This window comes from Leuresthes tenuis, unplaced genomic scaffold (genome assembly GCF_036924035.1).
Source record: "Leuresthes tenuis unplaced genomic scaffold, fLeuTen1.0.hap1 SCAF_19, whole genome shotgun sequence".
NCBI lineage: Eukaryota > Metazoa > Chordata > Actinopteri > Atheriniformes > Atherinopsidae > Leuresthes > Leuresthes tenuis.
Genome location: NW_027325373.1, coordinates 214250 through 231680, shown reverse-complemented (window position 1 = coordinate 231680; position 17431 = coordinate 214250). Strand labels below are relative to the sequence as shown.

General features: G+C 42.8%; 1 protein-coding gene across 5 annotated transcripts; it reads right to left on the bottom strand.

Moving 5' to 3' along the window:
- Positions 1–3937: 3937 nt before the first annotated feature.
- On the bottom strand, positions 3938–15032 carry LOC140277212 (FSD1-like protein). 5 transcript variants are annotated; one of them, XM_072372157.1, is made up of 13 exons: positions 14954–15032; positions 12482–12577; positions 12257–12388; positions 12026–12127; positions 11911–11933; positions 11159–11280; positions 10752–10985; positions 10560–10673; positions 10357–10486; positions 9748–9833; positions 9395–9649; positions 8162–8250; positions 3938–4609 (listed from the first exon to the last, which is right to left on the bottom strand). In XM_072372157.1, the coding sequence occupies exons 1-13, from the start codon at positions 14966–14968 to the stop codon at positions 4508–4510; spliced, it is 1500 nt and encodes a 499-aa protein (XP_072228258.1). In that variant the 5' UTR covers positions 14969–15032; the 3' UTR covers positions 3938–4507. The 5 variants fall into 5 exon arrangements, with proteins under 5 accessions (XP_072228258.1, XP_072228260.1, XP_072228259.1 ...); XM_072372159.1 differs by having other exon boundaries at positions 9748–9830; positions 10575–10673; XM_072372158.1 differs by having other exon boundaries at positions 12482–12573; positions 14954–15008.
- Between the last annotated feature and the right edge of the window lie 2399 nt (positions 15033–17431).

Genomic DNA, 17431 nt, shown 5'->3' with positions numbered 1-17431 from the left:
CTAGCTTCCTTCTGTTCTCTGTTAGATTCCTTCTGTTCTCCGCTAGCTTCCTTCTGTTCTCTGCTAGCTTCCTTCTGTTCTCTGCTAGCTTCCTTCTGTTCTCTGCTAGCTTCCTTCTGTTCTCTGCTAGCTTCCTTCTGTTCTCTGCTAGCTTCCTTCTGTTCTCTGCTAGCTTCCTTCTGTTCTCTGCTAGCTCCAGGTTCCTTCTCAGTCATTGTCAGATCCTCGCCGTCCTCCTCGTTGTTTCTGTCTTCATGTTTTTTCTTCCATTTTTGTACAGCTCAGTTGTATTTCTTAGATATTTCCCAGTTCTTTAGTTCTGTGTTTTCCAGCATTGCTGTAACTTTTATTTCCTACAATAAACCTTTAAAGTTTAGCTCTAGCTCCTGTTCTGTGTCTGCATCGCCACAAACCTCATGACAGAATAACCATGTAACAGCAGCCGCCGTGAGACATCCACCGATAATATGAAGTCAAGAGATAAAAAGAATAAAAATACTAAGTAAAGGAGCATCAGAATTATCATAAAACAGGCTGAAGCAGGAATACAAAGCTGCTGCATCAGAGCGCCTTTTGTTCTTAAAGAAACGCCGTTTTTAACATAAGTGACGAAGCATCGAAGCAAATAGTCTTCATCGAGGACTTTTTGTAACCGAGTTACTGGAGGAATGGCTTCAGCCCTCGTTCCACATCTGATGGAAAAAAACGATGGAAAAAAAACGGCCACGATGGCACTAAGGAGGTGTTTGTCCACATCTCAGCTGTCCTTCCTGTCACATCCACACCTTTTTGGAAGTGTTGGTATCTGTTCACAGACCTCCATTATTACACAACTAAAACCTGCTGGAACCAGAACTTTTCTCTGAGTTTCAATGCTGACAAAAACACAAAGTAAAACAGAAATCTAATAAAACAGGAAAAAACACAAAGTAAAACAGAAAAAAACACAAAGTAAAACAGAAAAATCTAATAAAACAGGAAAAAACAAAGTAAAACAGAAAAATCTAATAAAACAGGAAAAAACACAAAGTAAAACAGAAAACTCTAGTAAAACGGGTTCTAACAGCACCGCCACGGTCACACACCGTGGCGGTGCTGTTAGCGTGGTCGTGAGTCAGGGCCGACGACACGATGAGAACGCGCTCCTGCAGCTGTTGCATCATGGGAAATTAAGTCATGTTGAGCCTCACCTGCTTCCGCAGATCAACGTTATCTTCATCAGTCTCCTCCTCCTCCTCTGCTTCTCTTCTCCAACTGAGCTGTTTTGTTGTCATGTTGCCATGGAGACGCCCCCCCCCCCCCCCCTTACACCCGTTTCCCAGCTGTCTTTTATTCAAACTCTTCGGTTATTCTTAGAAAATGTTGTTGAAAACATGAATAAAAATGGTTTCATGAGATCAAATCTAACAAATAATCTCTTGAAATGTTTTTTTTAATCAACATTCATCAGATCCAAACTACAGTCCTCCTCAGGCCCGGTTCTGAGGTCCGGCTTATGGATCCATTTCATTGTTGATCGACTGAATCGGGTGAAAACAGCCGATCAAACAACCCTGTTATCATGTGGATCAATAATGTCCCACAGCCACAGCGTCTAATCGCAGTGAGTGCAGGATTATTTGGATCCAGGGAGTGCAGCGTCATCACAGACTTTCACTTTGGAACAGACTCACATCTTATTGATTACTGATCGATCAGCAGGCTGGTGTTCGTCTTCATTCTCAGGTCCAAACTAAATGAAAATAGAATTTACAGCTCAACTTCAGATAAACGTGCACGTTTTGTGCACGTTTTGTGCACGTCCTGCTTGTTGTTCATCTGTCGGATCAATAACTGTGACGTTTGGCTCATCAGTTAATGGCGTGCGTTGGATTAAAGCAGCGGATAAAAGCCGCAGCCGGACCTCCTCATCCTCACACCTGTCGCTGCGCTGTGATTGGCTGCTGGCTTTCTGAAAGGACCAATCATGTCTCAGAGCTGTCGCCCTCCTCTCTGTGTTCAGATTCTTTCGTTGACTGCTCTCCTCTGTTTTGGACTAGTCTGTGTTGCCATGGTAACTGTTTGTCGTTAGCTTAGCTTTAGCATACTGATCATTGATTATTGGTTCTGAGCCCAGCAGCATTCACTAAGCTTGTCCTCCTCTTCGTCCCTGCAGGCGGCCTCCTCCTCCTCGTCCTTCAGCTGGTGGTTGATCCTCGGAGCGTCCTGCCTGCTCGCCGCCTCCTTCGCCTCCTTCCGCCTGTACGAAGTCTGCAGGGAGCAGGCTGAGGAGGAGGAAGCAGGAGGAGGAGAAGTGTGAGGAGACTCCGCGGCTCCCTCCTCTCTAAGTAGGGACCCTACAGAGGGACCCTACGGAGGGCCCCTACGGAGGGACCCTACGGAGGGACCCTACAGAGGGACCCTACAGAGGGACCCTACAGAGGGACCCTACAGAGGGACCCTACAGAGGGACCCTACGGAGGGACCCTACGGAGGGACCCTACGGAGGGACCCTACGGAGGGACCCTACAGAGGGACCCTACGGAGGGACCCTACGGAGGGACCCTACAGAGGGACCCTACAGAGGGACCCTACGGAGGGACCCTACGGAGGGACCCTGCGGAGGGACCCTACAGAGGGACCCTACAGGGGGGGCCTACAGAGGGACCCTACGGAGGGACCCTACGGAGGGACCCTACAGAGGGACCCTACGGAGGGACCTAAATGCAGCGCTCTGTGCAGGGAGCCTCAGACGTCCCGAAACCTTCGGACAGATCTACAAACTGGCGTCACTGCGTGGCGGTGAGGGAGGGGCTTCAGACAGATAACAGGAAACAGGAAGTTCAGAGGCTGACAGCATCGGTTCAACAGCTCATGATGGAGGCCGTTTTAATCCGGACCTCCGAACCCGACACCTGAAGAAATCAGAAACAATGTCAAGTGCTGCACCTGGTTCATGTTCTGAGAGTTCTGGTTCTGTTGTTATGTTCTGGTTCTGTTTTTATCTTCTGGTTCTGTTGTTATCTTCTGGTTCTGTTGTTATGTTCTGGTTCTGTTGTTATGTTCTGAGAGTTCTGGTTCTGTTGTTATCTTCTGGTTCTGTTGTTATGTTCTGAGAGTTCTGGTTCTGTTGTTATGTTCTGGTTCTGTTGTATCTTTATCTCCTCTGTGTGGACCCCAGTTCCAGGTTCTGGTGTGTCTCTGAGTCGGTTCTCACCCAACATCCCCCCCGATGTCCTCCGGTACCATGAAGGTCCACTTTGTGTCCTGGTTTCAGTCACTTTTGTTTCATTAATAAAGTTACTTCAGTCCTTTGACCCGGTTGCTTTTGTCTTGGACAATAAATGATTCTAGTGGTGGAGTCGGGCTGCTGGTACTGTGCTCCTCTAAAATGGGCCAAATGGACTCGAACAGAACTCGAACAGAACTCGAACAGAGGGTCACTTTCAGTCACCACTTTGTGTTGTTTCAGGTTAAAGCCGAATCTTTGCTTTTTCTTCCCGTCACAGTTAGCAACCGTAACCAACGGCAACCGAGGTGAGCAGCTGTATTTGCAGCTGGAGCTCATCCATACTGAAGAACAAATATAGCTCAGGTGAGGGGGGGGGACTGGCCGAGGCTGAACGGCTGAACCTGGATGAACAAATGCACTTTAGATACTTTGGAATGTCAGCGAGCTTCTTCGCCCTGTTCAGCCATTAAGAGCGTTAAGGTTCTGACCAATCACAGCCCGCGATTTAACGATGTTAAAGCATAAACTACGACTAAGAAAGAAGCAGCTGGGATTAGAACCAGGAACCCTCTGCTGTGAGGGGGGTGCTGACCACCCCCCCCCCCCTCACAGCCCCTGCTGAGATCAATAATTACAGATTCATGTTTATTCTCTTTAGTTAGAAACACATAAACAAAAATAAACTGGAAATGCCACGAAGAAGAATAAACATCTGAGGTCACATGATTCCTCTGCGACTGTAAATATTTATTTAGAACATTTTTATGTACATTTTCAGAATCTATTGATTATTAATTCCTTTGAACCCCGTTTGTTTTATTCTCTTCTTCATCTTTTTGGTCTTTTCTCCAGGTGGTCACTCCTCTCACCTGATTGGCTGCTGTCACTCAGGTGCGCACACCTGTGAATCCTGAAACTAACAGCTTCTGTCGGTTACCTGTGACCCAGGTGCGCCTCACCTGGCTCTTCCTGTGAGTCAGAGCAGGCGTGGAGCTCGCACCGTTTTATTGGTCGATATGAAACAGCTGACTGATGGATACATTCCAGCTGACTCTGATCGGTTCAGCGATCAATGATAGTGAAGTCAGTCGTGGTCAGACTGACAGGAAGTTCAGCAAAAAAAAAAACGGTTTCCTATTGAATCTATCAAAATAAAAGACAACAGAAGCTGCTGATCAAGACCATCAAAATAAACAAACTGATCAATAACAGTTTATAAATATTTTCTAATCAATATAAAGTCATTATAACAAGACTCAGTCAGAGACATCAATCAGAATAAACCTGATCATTGAACTACTGGGACAGGTTGCTGAGGCTCCGATTGGTTGTAAGAAAGTTTCCCATGAATGTCGGCACCTGAAGCCCTGTTGCCACGGTGATGCCACCGCACCACACCTGCAACAAGAGAAACAACAACGATCCGTCACTGGATATTACTGCAGTATCACTGTACTACAACTGTACTACAACTGTACTACAACTGTACTACAACTGTACTACAACTGTACTACAACTGTATTCTTTTAGTATAACTGTAGTATTCTTTTAGCGTTACTGTAGTATTCTTTTAGTATAACCGTAGTATTCTTTTAGTATAACCGTAGTATTCTTTTAGTGTTACTGTAGTATTCTTTTAGCGTTACTGTAGTATTCTTTTAGTATAACCGTAGTATTCTTTTAGCGTTACTGTAGTATTCTTTTAGTGTTACTGTAGTATTCTTTTAGCGTTACTGTAGTATTCTTTTAGTATAACCGTAGTATTCTTTTAGTATAACCGTAGTATTCTTTTAGTATTACTGTAGTATTCTTTTAGTGTTACTGTAGTATTCTTTTAGTATAACCGTAGTATTCTTTTAGCGTTACTGTAGTATTCTTTTAGCGTTACTGTAGTATTCTTTTAGTATAACCGTAGTATTCTTTTAGTATAACCGTAGTATTCTTTTAGTATAACCGTAGTATTCTTTTAGTGTTACTGTAGTATTCTTTTAGTATAACCGTAGTATTCTTTTAGCGTTACTGTAGTATTCTTTTAGCGTTACTGTAGTATTCTTTTAGCGTTACTGTAGTATTCTTTTAGTATAACCGTAGTATTCTTTTAGTATAACCGTAGTATTCTTTTAGTGTTACTGTAGTATTCTTTTAGTATAACCGTAGTATTCTTTTAGCGTTACTGTAGTATTCTTTTAGCGTTACTGTAGTATTCTTTTAGCGTTACTGTAGTATTCTTTTAGTATAACCGTAGTATTCTTTTAGTGTTACTGTAGTATTCTTTTAGTGTTGCTGTAGTATTCTTGTAGTATAACCGTAGTATTCTTGTAGTATAACCGTAGTATTCTTGTAGTATAACCGTAGTATTCTTTTAGTATAACCGTAGTATTCTTTTAGTGTTACTGTAGTATTCTTTTAGCGTTACTGTAGTATTCTTTTAGCGTTACTGTAGTATTCTTTTAGTATTACTGTAGTATTCTTTTAGTATAACCGTAGTATTCTTTTAGTGTTATTGTAGTATTCTTTTAGTGTTGCTGTAGTATTCTTTTAGTGTTGCTGTAGTATTCTTGTAGTATAACCGTAGTATTCTTGTAGTATAACCGTAGTATTCTTGTAGTGTTGCTGTAGTATTCTTGTAGTATAACCGTAGTATTCTTTTAGTGTTACTGTAGTATTCTTTTAGTGTTGCTGTAGTATTCTTGTAGTATAACCGTAGTATTCTTGTAGTATAACCGTAGTATTCTTGTAGTGTTGCTGTAGTATTCTTGTAGTATAACCGTAGTATTCTTTTAGTGTTACTGTAGTATTCTTTTAGTGTTGCTGTAGTATTCTTTTAGTGTTACTGTAGTATTCTTTTAGTGTTGCTGTAGTATTCTTGTAGTATAACCGTAGTATTCTTGTAGTATAACCGTAGTATTCTTGTAGTATAACCGTAGTATTCTTGTAGTATTGCTGTAGTATTCTTGTAGTATAACCGTAGTATTCTTGTAGTATAACCGTAGTATTCTTGTAGTATAACCGTAGTATTCTTGTAGTATAACCGTAGTATTCTTTTAGTGTTACTGTAGTATTCTTGTAGTATAACCGTAGTATTCTTGTAGTATACCCGTAGTATTCTTGTAGTATAACCGTAGTATTCTTGTAGTATAACCGTAGTATTCTTGTAGTATTGCTGTAGTATTCTTGTAGTATAACCGTAGTATTCTTGTAGTATAACCGTAGTATTCTTGTAGTATAACCGTAGTATTCTTGTAGTATAACCGTAGTATTCTTGTAGTATTGCTGTAGTATTCTTGTAGTATAACCGTAGTATTCTTGTAGTATAACCGTAGTATTCTTGTAGTATAACCGTAGTATTCTTGTAGTATAACCGTAGTATTCTTGTAGTATAACCGTAGTATTCTTGTAGTATTCTTGTAGTATAACCGTAGTATTCTTTTAGTGTTATTGTAGTATTCTTGTAGTATAACCGTAGTATTCTTGTAGTATAACCGTAGTATTCTTTTAGTGTTACTGTAGTATTCTTTTAGTGTTGCTGTAGTATTCTTGTAGTATAACCGTAGTATTCTTGTAGTATAACCGTAGTATTCTTGTAGTGTTGCTGTAGTATTCTTTTAGTGTTGCTGTAGTATTCTTGTAGTATAACCGTAGTATTCTTGTAGTATAACCGTAGTATTCTTGTAGTGTTGCCGTAGTATTCTTGTAGTATAACCGTAGTATTCTTGTAGTATAACCGTAGTATTCTTGTAGTATTCTTGTAGTATAACCGTAGTATTCTTTTAGTGTTATTGTAGTATTCTTGTAGTATAACCGTAGTATTCTTGTAGTATAACCGTAGTATTCTTGTAGTATAACCGTAGTATTCTTGTAGTGTTGCTGTAGTATTCTTTTAGTGTTGCTGTAGTATTCTTTTAGTGTTGCTGTAGTATTCTTGTAGTGTTGCTGTAGTATTCTTGTAGTATAACCGTAGTATTCTTGTATTATTAACTGCATTAAGGTGAAACGGCTCCAGCACACAGGAGGGTTCATGGCTGCCAGCAGCTTTAATTCGGCCCGAGCTGTGAAACAACAAACTACTTTTCTTATTCTATGTGGACCCGATCTACTCCAACTCTGCGTCGCAGCGAAGTTGCTTCAAAGCCGCTCCTGATTTGCTGAATACGTGTCGTCGGGTTAGTTTTCGTAGCCGGAGGAAAGGCGCACAAAACAGCTTCATGGCGCCAAGTCGGCCATTTTGAGAAATTGGTGTCGTTTTGCCTTTTTCCACCTCGGATATGATCGAACTCCCCCTGCAGCTCCAATAGTTACACTTTTAAAGATGCTCTGGCTACTCCTCAGCCATGGGGATTAAAAGTTGTGACCGAAGACCGTCTGACGGCGTTTAAATCATCTCACACACGACCTCGTATGTAAAGATCATCATGTGTGGCTGTAGTAGTACTATAGCCGTGCTGTATTATAACAAAACAATTATCTTACTGTTACTGTAGTATTACTTTAACTAGTGTTGTACTATTGTGTTATTACTGTATTATTACAGCAGTTTACTGTAATATTATTTTAAAATTGTTTTATAATTAATGTAGTAAAACTTTTGTATTGTTTTAGTATTATTTCACTAATACTGTGTTGTTACTGTAGTATTGTATTTTTACTTTCTTATTGAAATATTACTTCAGTATGACTGTGGTATTATTGTGTTATTACTGTATTTGATCTTTATAATAACTAGTTTGATTGTATTATTGTAGTATTACTGTAGTATTACCATATTTTATCTTTATTATAACTGTAGTATTAACTGTAGTATTATTGTAATAATATTACTATAGTATTACTCTATTTCAGCTGTATCATAACTGTAGTATTATCATATAACTAATATTATTGTGATATAAGTACTATTGTAGTACAACTGTAGTATTACTGTAACATTACAGCAGTATCAATAGTACTTACAGTGAAAGCGGGGATCAGCGGCTGGCTGAACTTTGTTTTGAAGCAGTGAAGAAGACGAAGTTTCTCAACATCAACAAACAACAAATCACCTGAAAAACAAAGATTGCCTTAATCAATACTTCCATATTGGATTTGATCAATCGGTCTTTGTTGATAGGATATGTTCCTCAGACTTTTAAGGTTGCTGTAATTAAAACTTTACTTAAAAAACCTACTCTTGATTCAGAAGTATTGGCTAATTATCGACCTATATCCAATCTCCCTTTTTTGTCTAAAGTTCAACTTTGTGATCATTTCCATAGAAATAATCTGTTTGAAGAGTTTCAGTCAGGATTCAGAGTGCATCATAGCACAGAAACAGCACTGGTGAAAGTTACCAATGATCTCCTCTTAGCCTCTGATAGCGGACTTGTTTCTTGTCCTGTTGGATCTCAGAGCTGCATTTGATACGATCGATCACAGCATTCTGTTACAGAGACTTGAACATGTTATTGGGATTAAAGGAACTGCATTAGGCTGGTTTAAGGCATATTTATCTGATAGATTCCAGTTTGTTCTTGTAAATGAAGAATCTTCCTCACACACCAGAGTAAGTCATGGAGTTCCTCAGGGTTCTGTGCTCGGACCGATTCTTTTTACTTTATACATGCTTCCATTAGGTAACATTATCAGACAGCATGGCATAAATTTCCATTGTTATGCTGATGATACTCAGCTGTACTTATCTATGAAACCAGACGAAACCAACAGGATCAGGACCATCCTGTCTCAGGGTGATGCAGAGAAACTGCTCCATGCATCTGTTCCTTCAGGACTGAACTACTGTAATTCCTTATTATTGTTCTGTTCCACAGATTCTCTGAAAAGCCTCCAGCTGATCCAAAACCCTGCAGCCAGAGTTCTGCTGAGATCTAACAGCAGAGATCATGTTTCTCCAGTTTTAGCTTCTCTTCATTGGCTTCCTGTTAGATTCAGGATAGAATTTAAGGTTCTTCTCCTCACATATAAAGTTCTTAATGACCGAGCTCCATCACATCTTAAAGATCTCACAGCTGGATATTTCCCCAACAGAGCACTTTGCTCTCAGGCTGCAGGTTTCCTTGTGGTTCCCAGAGTTTATAAAAGTTTGTATCTCTTGCTGCTGAATGAATAAACTTAAATAAATTAAATTGAACTGGCGAATCATCAGAATCCCTTCCTGATAAAATCATCTGAGTTCAATTTTCTTCATACCATTGTCAAAGTCGCAGTAGATTCCGATTCGCTGCGGCAGCGGCCAATCCAGCGCCTTTGCTCGGTTGTTGTGCTTGGCAGAGAGGGAACTCTGTAGCCATTGGCTGGCATAAAGGCACCACGAAGCAGCACTCTTCCCTAATTGGTCAAACCGTCCCAGGCTGCCCCGGTAGGCCACGCCCACACTGAATGATTTCCAATCAGCCAGGGGGCGGAGCTCCCAGTAGTGGGAACCACCACTCATTTCCTGGTCACCTAGGAGATGGAAGTCAGTGTTTTCAAAGTAAAAGCAGTAAAACTGTCACAGGAAGTAACTTTCAAAATAAAACACCGATTATCTCTGTAACGTGTACCCAGCACTGTGTACGACTCTCCAGCGAACCGGTCCCGTCCAACTCGACTTCCTGCCGTCTTGTTGGGCGACGGCGTGGCGCTTCTGCTGCCAAACAAACAAAAACAAACGATTTACAAACCGACGTCAGAGAGCAGAAACAACCAGATGAAACAGCCATTTAGCTCATGCCAACGTGATGACGCAGCGGAGATGAAGAGCGTGAACCAAAACTAAATGAAAAACCAGATAATCAATAATTCTATCACAGTAGATCAGAAGAACTTTCAGTTGTACGTCACAAACGGCGAATATTTTAAATGTATCAAATCAGCGGTGATGTCAGCGGTGATGTCAGCGGTGATGTGACTGGCTGCATGAAGTGAGATGAAGGATGACGTGATTGGCAGTTGCTAAGCAACCAGCTGGCGATAACAGTTTCTACCTGAAGAAATCGAAGAGGACGCAGAAGGAGACTGAGGAGGGGACAAAAAGGTCAAAACAGACACAGCTAAAGTTACTGCAGACAGTCAGAGAGCGCGCTCGTGTGTGTGCCTGCTCTCGTGCACACGTACATGCACTGTGAGCCACTCACCTGTGTGATGACATCATCAGTGGCATGTTTCCTCACCTGCTTTTCGTGTCTTTCCCTCTGAGACGTGTGTCGTGACCTTTGACCCCCTGTGGCTCCCAGGTGACCGTGTCACTGTGAATCTTGAGCTCAGCATGAGCCGTCACAGCATCAAAGCCGAAGTTAAACGCTGCGGTAAACACACAGAAGAAGAAGAGGGATGTCACAGGGGGACGACAGTGTGGGACCTCGCTGCTTTTCACCATCTTTGTTCTCACCTCTGGTTTCCAGGGCAACAGGCTCCGAGAACTCTCCCGCAGCTGCTTTGTTTCTCGCTCGAACTCGAACCACGACGAACAGCGAGTCAAACTTCAGACCTGCAGCACGAAAACACACCTGAGTGACATCACAGGCAATGGTGACGGTCAGGCTGCTGCGGTGGAGCCGCCGCTCACCTGAGACGGCGACCAGTGGCTCTCTGATGTCACAGACTCTCTCCCAGCAAGCCTCTCCCGCTGCTCTCAGCGAGCTGTCGTTGTTCGTTTTTCGGTATTCGAGCTCGTAGCACTCGATCGGCCCGCCGCCACCGTCACCACTACAGTCCGGGCCAGAGAGTGGTTGCCAGGCAACAGTGATGGTGTTGTCACGGACGACACAGCTGGAGACATCTATCTCTGGAGGTTTGGGAACTGAAAACAAGCAGCATCACGTTCATAAGTAAAAAGAGACAAGTACATGCTGCTGTGACCTCACTCTGTCGTCATGGAAACCACTTTTTTAAGAACAAAGGTCATTTAACGGTTTGAGAACAAGGAGACGAGTGAAACAACAACAAGAGTGACAACAAACAGATGGCTCTGACCTGGCAAGAAGCGAAGTCTCTGAAGCCCCGCCCTTTCGGCGCTGAAGTCTACGGTGAACTGTGACATGTTTTCCGACACCATCGGGCGAGTTGTCAGACGAAACGCCGGGGCCATTGTTACCCTGGTAACAACAGGAGGTGGGGCCCGAGGGGTGGGTGTGTCATGTGTTAGTGTCGGGGTCATGGTTAAATGTTAGGGGCGGAGTTTGCATGCAGACAAACGCAGAGCTTCATTAAAAGAGGTTAAGTGTGATCTGTTAGTTTGATTTGTGTTCATGAAAAATCAATTAAAGATCGTATTGATTAAAAAGATGAAAGTAAAAGACAAAGATTCAACAAAGAAGAAAGAACAGAAACATGATTGAAAACATCTGTAAACAAACATCTGTAAACAATAATCTGAAAACAAACATCTGTAAACAAACATCTAAAACAAACATCTGTAAACAAACATCTGTAAACAAACACCTGTAAACAATAATCTGAAAACAAACATCTGTAAACAAACATCTAAAACAAACATCTGTAAACAAACATCTGTAAACAAACACCTGTAAACAAACATCTGTAAACAAACATCTGTAAACAAACACCTGTAAACAAACATCTGTAAACAAACACCTGTAAACAAACATCTGTAAACAAACATCTGTAAACAAACATCTGTAAACAAACACCTGTAAACAAACACCTGTAAACAAACATCTGTAAACAAACATCTGTAAACAAACAAACGAACAACAAAGCCGTACCGTTCTTTGATTTGTTTTGCAGCCTGAAACACAAACAAAACAAACAACAGTTAGAATTTCCTGTTTGTTACGTTGTTGTTTACATAAGAAGGTTTTCTGCGACCTGATGTCATACCGTGAGAAACTCTTCTTCGTTGGTGACGGTGAGCGTTTGGTTTGCAAACTCGAGCAGCTCTTCACAGGACAGCAGAGCAAACTTTCCCTCGGACAGCTGCCGCTGAACGACCACATAGTGACATAATAAACAAACAGGTGGAGACGTTCAACAGCTTTATAAACAGGAAACAACAAATATATAAACAACAAGGCAGTGGAATCTGAATTTAGTCACATGACATAAAAACACCTGAAGCTCCGCCTCCTTCCGCTGCTTCTCTTCTTTAATGATGTCACGCAGATGTGCGCCTCTCTCCTCCAGGGCGGAGCTTAGCTGCTCAAGCTCCACCTCCAGTTCTGACATCACCTTACATGACTCGTCCTGATTGGACAAAGTTTACTTCAGTTAAACCGACTCTGCCTACTTATCCAAGCCCCTCCCTCCCCAGCCCAGCCCAGCCAATGAGCTGCTGACCTGCAGGCCTGACACGGTGCTGTTGACTGATTCCAGGAAGTGTTGCAACTCCTCATTCTTATTGGCCAATGTGCTGATGATCCGGCGCAGAGCTTCCTGTTAAACACATAAATAAACAAAGTTCAGGTATGATTTTCTCTTTACTTTTACTGCAGTTTCACTCCGCATCTACCCGATTGCAGATGTTTTACTGCAGTTCCACAGCTTATTTACCTGTACAGATGTTTTACTGCAGTTCCACAGCTTATTTACCTGTACAGATGTTTTACTGCAGTTTCACTCCGCATCTCCCCGATTGCAGATGTTTTACTGCATTTTCACGCCATATCTACCCCATTGCAGATGTTTTACTGCAGTTTCACTCCGTATCTCCCCGATTGCAGATGTTTTACTGCAGTTTCACTCCGTATCTACCCGATTGCAGATGTTTTACTGCAGTTCCACAGCTTATTTACCTGTACAGATGTTTTACTGCAGTTTCACTCCGCATCTCCCCGATTGCAGATGTTTTACTGCATTTTCACGCCATATCTACCCCATTGCAGATGTTTTACTGCAGTTTCACTCCGTATCTCCCCGATTGCAGATGTTTTACTGCAGTTTCACTCCGTATCTACCCGATTGCAGATGTTTTACTAAAGTTCCACAGCTTATTGACCTGTACAGATGTTTTACTGCAGTTTCACAGCTTATTTACCTGTACAGATGTTTTACTGCAGTTTCACTCCGTATCTACCCGATTGCAGATGTTTTACTAAAGTTCCACAGCTTATTGACCTGTACAGATGTTTTACTGCAGTTTCACAGCTTATTTACCTGTACAGATGTTTTACTGCAGTTTCACTCCGTATCTACCCGATTGCAGATGTTTTACTGCAGTTTCACAGCTTATTGACCTGTACAGATGTTTTACTGCAGTTTCACTCCGTATCTACCCGATTGCAGATGTTTTACTGCATTTTCACTCCGTATCTACCCGATTACAGATGTTTTACTGCATTTTCACTCCGTATCTCCCCGATTACAGATGTTTTACTAAAGTTTCACTCCGTATCTCCCCGATTGCAGATGTTTTACTGCAGTTTCACAGCTTATTGACCTGTACAGATGTTTTACTGCAGTTCCACAGCTTATTGACCTGTACAGATGTTTTACTGCAGTTCCACAGCTTATTGACCTGTACAGATGTTTACTACATCCTCTGAGACCTCTGTGCAGACTGACCTCTGTTGATCGTTACAGGGGTTTAAAGAGGTAGACGCCGTCCCACCTGAAGTCAGTGCAGCTCTTTATGGATGTTTTACAGGTTTGAGACAGTTTCAGATGAAATGGTCCAAGTTCTGATGATTTCTCAGACAATAAACCCAGACTGAATGACTTAAATGTTGGAAGTTGACGTCTGACCCTGGAACATTTAAAGAGCTTCATTCATGTTGAATGAAACTTGCTCTCTGATTGGTTCATCGTTTTCCTTAGCTAAGCGTGAAAAAGCTTCATTTTTTCACCTGATCAAAGCTTCTCTCTGTATGATTAGCACCACATCTGTCAGCCGTCAGGTTACCCGGCAGCCGTAGGTGTTCTGTCGGGTTCTGCTACTTTGTGGTTTTGCGCATGCGCCAAGCCGATTTTCTAAGTTTGATTGGGACGAACATCATTTTTTGAGACCCTTGCAGCTGGTTGCGGCTCGTCAGTCCATGCTGTTAACGATGAGTAACATCCTCAAAATTAAATCATTTCCTCTGTTGGCCTCGTTAAAAAGCACATTCAGCATGTAGAATCCTCAAAACCCCTTTCTTTGCGCTCTTGGCTTATTTAAGATAGATATTATGTAGCCTAGATCGCACACTGGTTTTGCTCTTGAAGTTAAACATGGAATTCTTGCATGTAGCCTGAATGCATTGAGTAGCGGGAGCATTATTTTATAGGATGTTATTGAAATATGCTACCCCTGAAATACTGATTAAATGTTATGCTGTGAGGTGATTATCAGTCTTACATGAGAGCATTATTTTATAGGATGGTGTTGAAATATCAAAACATGCTAATATCCCTGATAGAAATAAATTACTTTTTATAATTAGACGCATGAGAGAAGAAAACACTTACTTTATGCCTTTGTCTGACATACAGAGGTAGAAAACCATAAAGTAGCAGATAGCTTGAATCGATAGACACACCTGTCGGTTTATGCGGCGGTAGCAATTCAGCGGCTCCCTTCGATTCATCCTCATCAGCTGATCTACCAGCAGCGGTTACTATTGAGACTCTACAGGATGGTCACCTGATCAATACTCTGAACTGATGATCGATCGCTCTGTTCAAAGTCTGACTGGATCAGAGAGAGACGGCTGCCACAGCTCGCTGCTAACGCTACTCCGACTATCTATATACTTCCGGTCACGTGTTGTTTCTGTCTCTCACCCCCTGCGGGAAGATCAGGTGTTATTGATTATCGATCGATCAGATTCTTACCTTCTGGGTGTCCATCACCTTAGAGAGAGACAGAAACACCGAGAGGAGAGAGGGGGGCACGAAGTTACACACCGGAAGTGACGTTACACAGCAGCTCAGCCTCCTTTCCGGTTCGAAGTTTCAGAATAGATTTAAAGCTATCTTTTTCTCATTAGGAAACGTCAAACATGCTCCTCGTTGTGTTTAATATTTAGTTTTCATCTCTGAGTGTTTATAAAATTGTGTTTATCATGTTCAAAGACATCTTTATGCCGTAGCTTCCTGGCCGGGACAGAAAAACACGATTCCTGAATATTCTTTAATAACAATTTTGCCTCAAAACAGAAACCGGAACTAATCTCTTCACGGTTGAGACATTTCAGGAGAATTTTCTCATTAGATATTTTCGAAGGTAAGAAAATGATAGAAATAAGCCGCAAACGTCAGCGGCAGCGAGCATTTGCACTGTTCATTAGCTCCTATCCGAAGTGCGCAATGCATGATGGTCTTTTTAGACCCGTGTTTTGTCTTCTGCGGGCTGCTGTCCATGAATCCTGACACAAATGAGAAAAGGATATGTCACACTGTGTAGCATGCTGGGATATCAGAGCCATCTGGTGAAGAATGCTCTCCCATTAAAACTATTGGTGTCTGCTCAGATATAGTTTTAATTTGCTTAAAAATGGTCAAATGTGGAGGACAGACTAGAGCTGGTGATGAGCCCAAATCTGACCTGTATTTATGCTAATCCATTGAAAGGAAAGAAATTGCACTATACTAACTATATTAACTAAACTAACTACACTAACTATATTAACTATACTAACTATATTAACTATACTAACTATATTAACTATATTAACTATACTAACTACACTAACTATACTAACTATATTAACTATACTAACTACACTAAGGGGCCGCTGCTCCCACCCACCGGGTGTCTCTCCTGTTTACTCCTGTTGTCCCAAACACCATCATTGGCACCACCTCATTAGGTCCCATCATCAGCTCACACAGCCTCTTATTTCGCTGCTATGCAGATGATCCCCGACTCATTTCCCCCGTACGACTCCAAGGTCTGACACCTCCACAGGAAGCATCACCTCCACGGGAAGCATCACCTCCACAGGAAGCATCACAGGAAGCATCACCTCCACAGGAAGCATCACAGGAAGCATCACCTCCACAGGAAGCATCACAGGAAGCATCACCTCCACAGGAAGCATCACAGGAAGCATCACCTCCACAGGAAGCATCACAGGAAGCATCACCTCCACAGGAAGCATCACAGGAAGCATCGCCTCCACGGGAAGCATCACAGGAAGCATCACCTCCACGGGAAGCATCACCTCCACAGGAAGCATCACAGGAAGCATCACCTCCACGGGAAGCATCACTTCCACAGGAAGCATCACCTCCACGGGAAGCATCACAGGAAGCATCGCCTCCACGGGAAGCATCACAGGAAGCATCGCCTCCACGGGAAGCATCACAGGAAGCATCACCTCCACGGGAAGCATCACAGGAAGCATCACCTCCACGGGAAGCATCACAGGAAGCATCACCTCCACGGGAAGCATCACCTCCACAGGAAGCATCACAGGAAGCATCACCTCCACAGGAAGCATCACAGGAAGCATCACCTCCACAGGAAGCATCACAGGAAGCATCACCTCCACAGGAAGCATCACAGGAAGCATCACCTCCACAGGAAGCATCACAGGAAGCATCGCCTCCACGGGAAGCATCACAGGAAGCATCACCTCCACGGGAAGCATCACCTCCACAGGAAGCATCACAGGAAGCATCACCTCCACGGGAAGCATCACTTCCACAGGAAGCATCACCTCCACGGGAAGCATCACAGGAAGCATCACCTCCACAGGAAGCATCACAGGAAGCATCGCCTCCACGGGAAGCATCACAGGAAGCATCACCTCCACGGGAAGCATCACCTCCACAGGAAGCATCACAGGAAGCATCACCTCCACGGGAAGCATCACTTCCACAGGAAGCATCACCTCCACGGGAAGCATCACCTCCACCTGTCATAGAACTGCAGCTCTTCCCGGCCAAACCAACCAACAACTTTGGTGTCATGATTGAGGACTAGTTGACCTCTGAGCACGTGGCCTCCGCTGCCCAGTCGTGCTGCTCAGATCATTCCTGGTACAAACCGCAGGCAGCGCCCTGCTAACGGGCCTCCTGGGTCCCACAGATAGAACCCCTACAGATGGTTCTGAAACGTCTGGGTTCTGATCTAAAAGGGTCAGTCTCCTCTCATTATTCTACAGAACCACTTTAGCCCGTGTCTGTGACCACGATATGGCGCTACGTTCTTTAGGAGAACTTCAGCGACGCAGACGGTGTCCGATCTTTTTAGAACCACCATACAGTGTCGGTTCTGACCCACCTCCCGGTTCTGGAAGCTGTCCAATCACACTGTTTTCTGCTAGTTTATTTAAAAAGTCAGAGGACCAGAATCAGCAACATTTG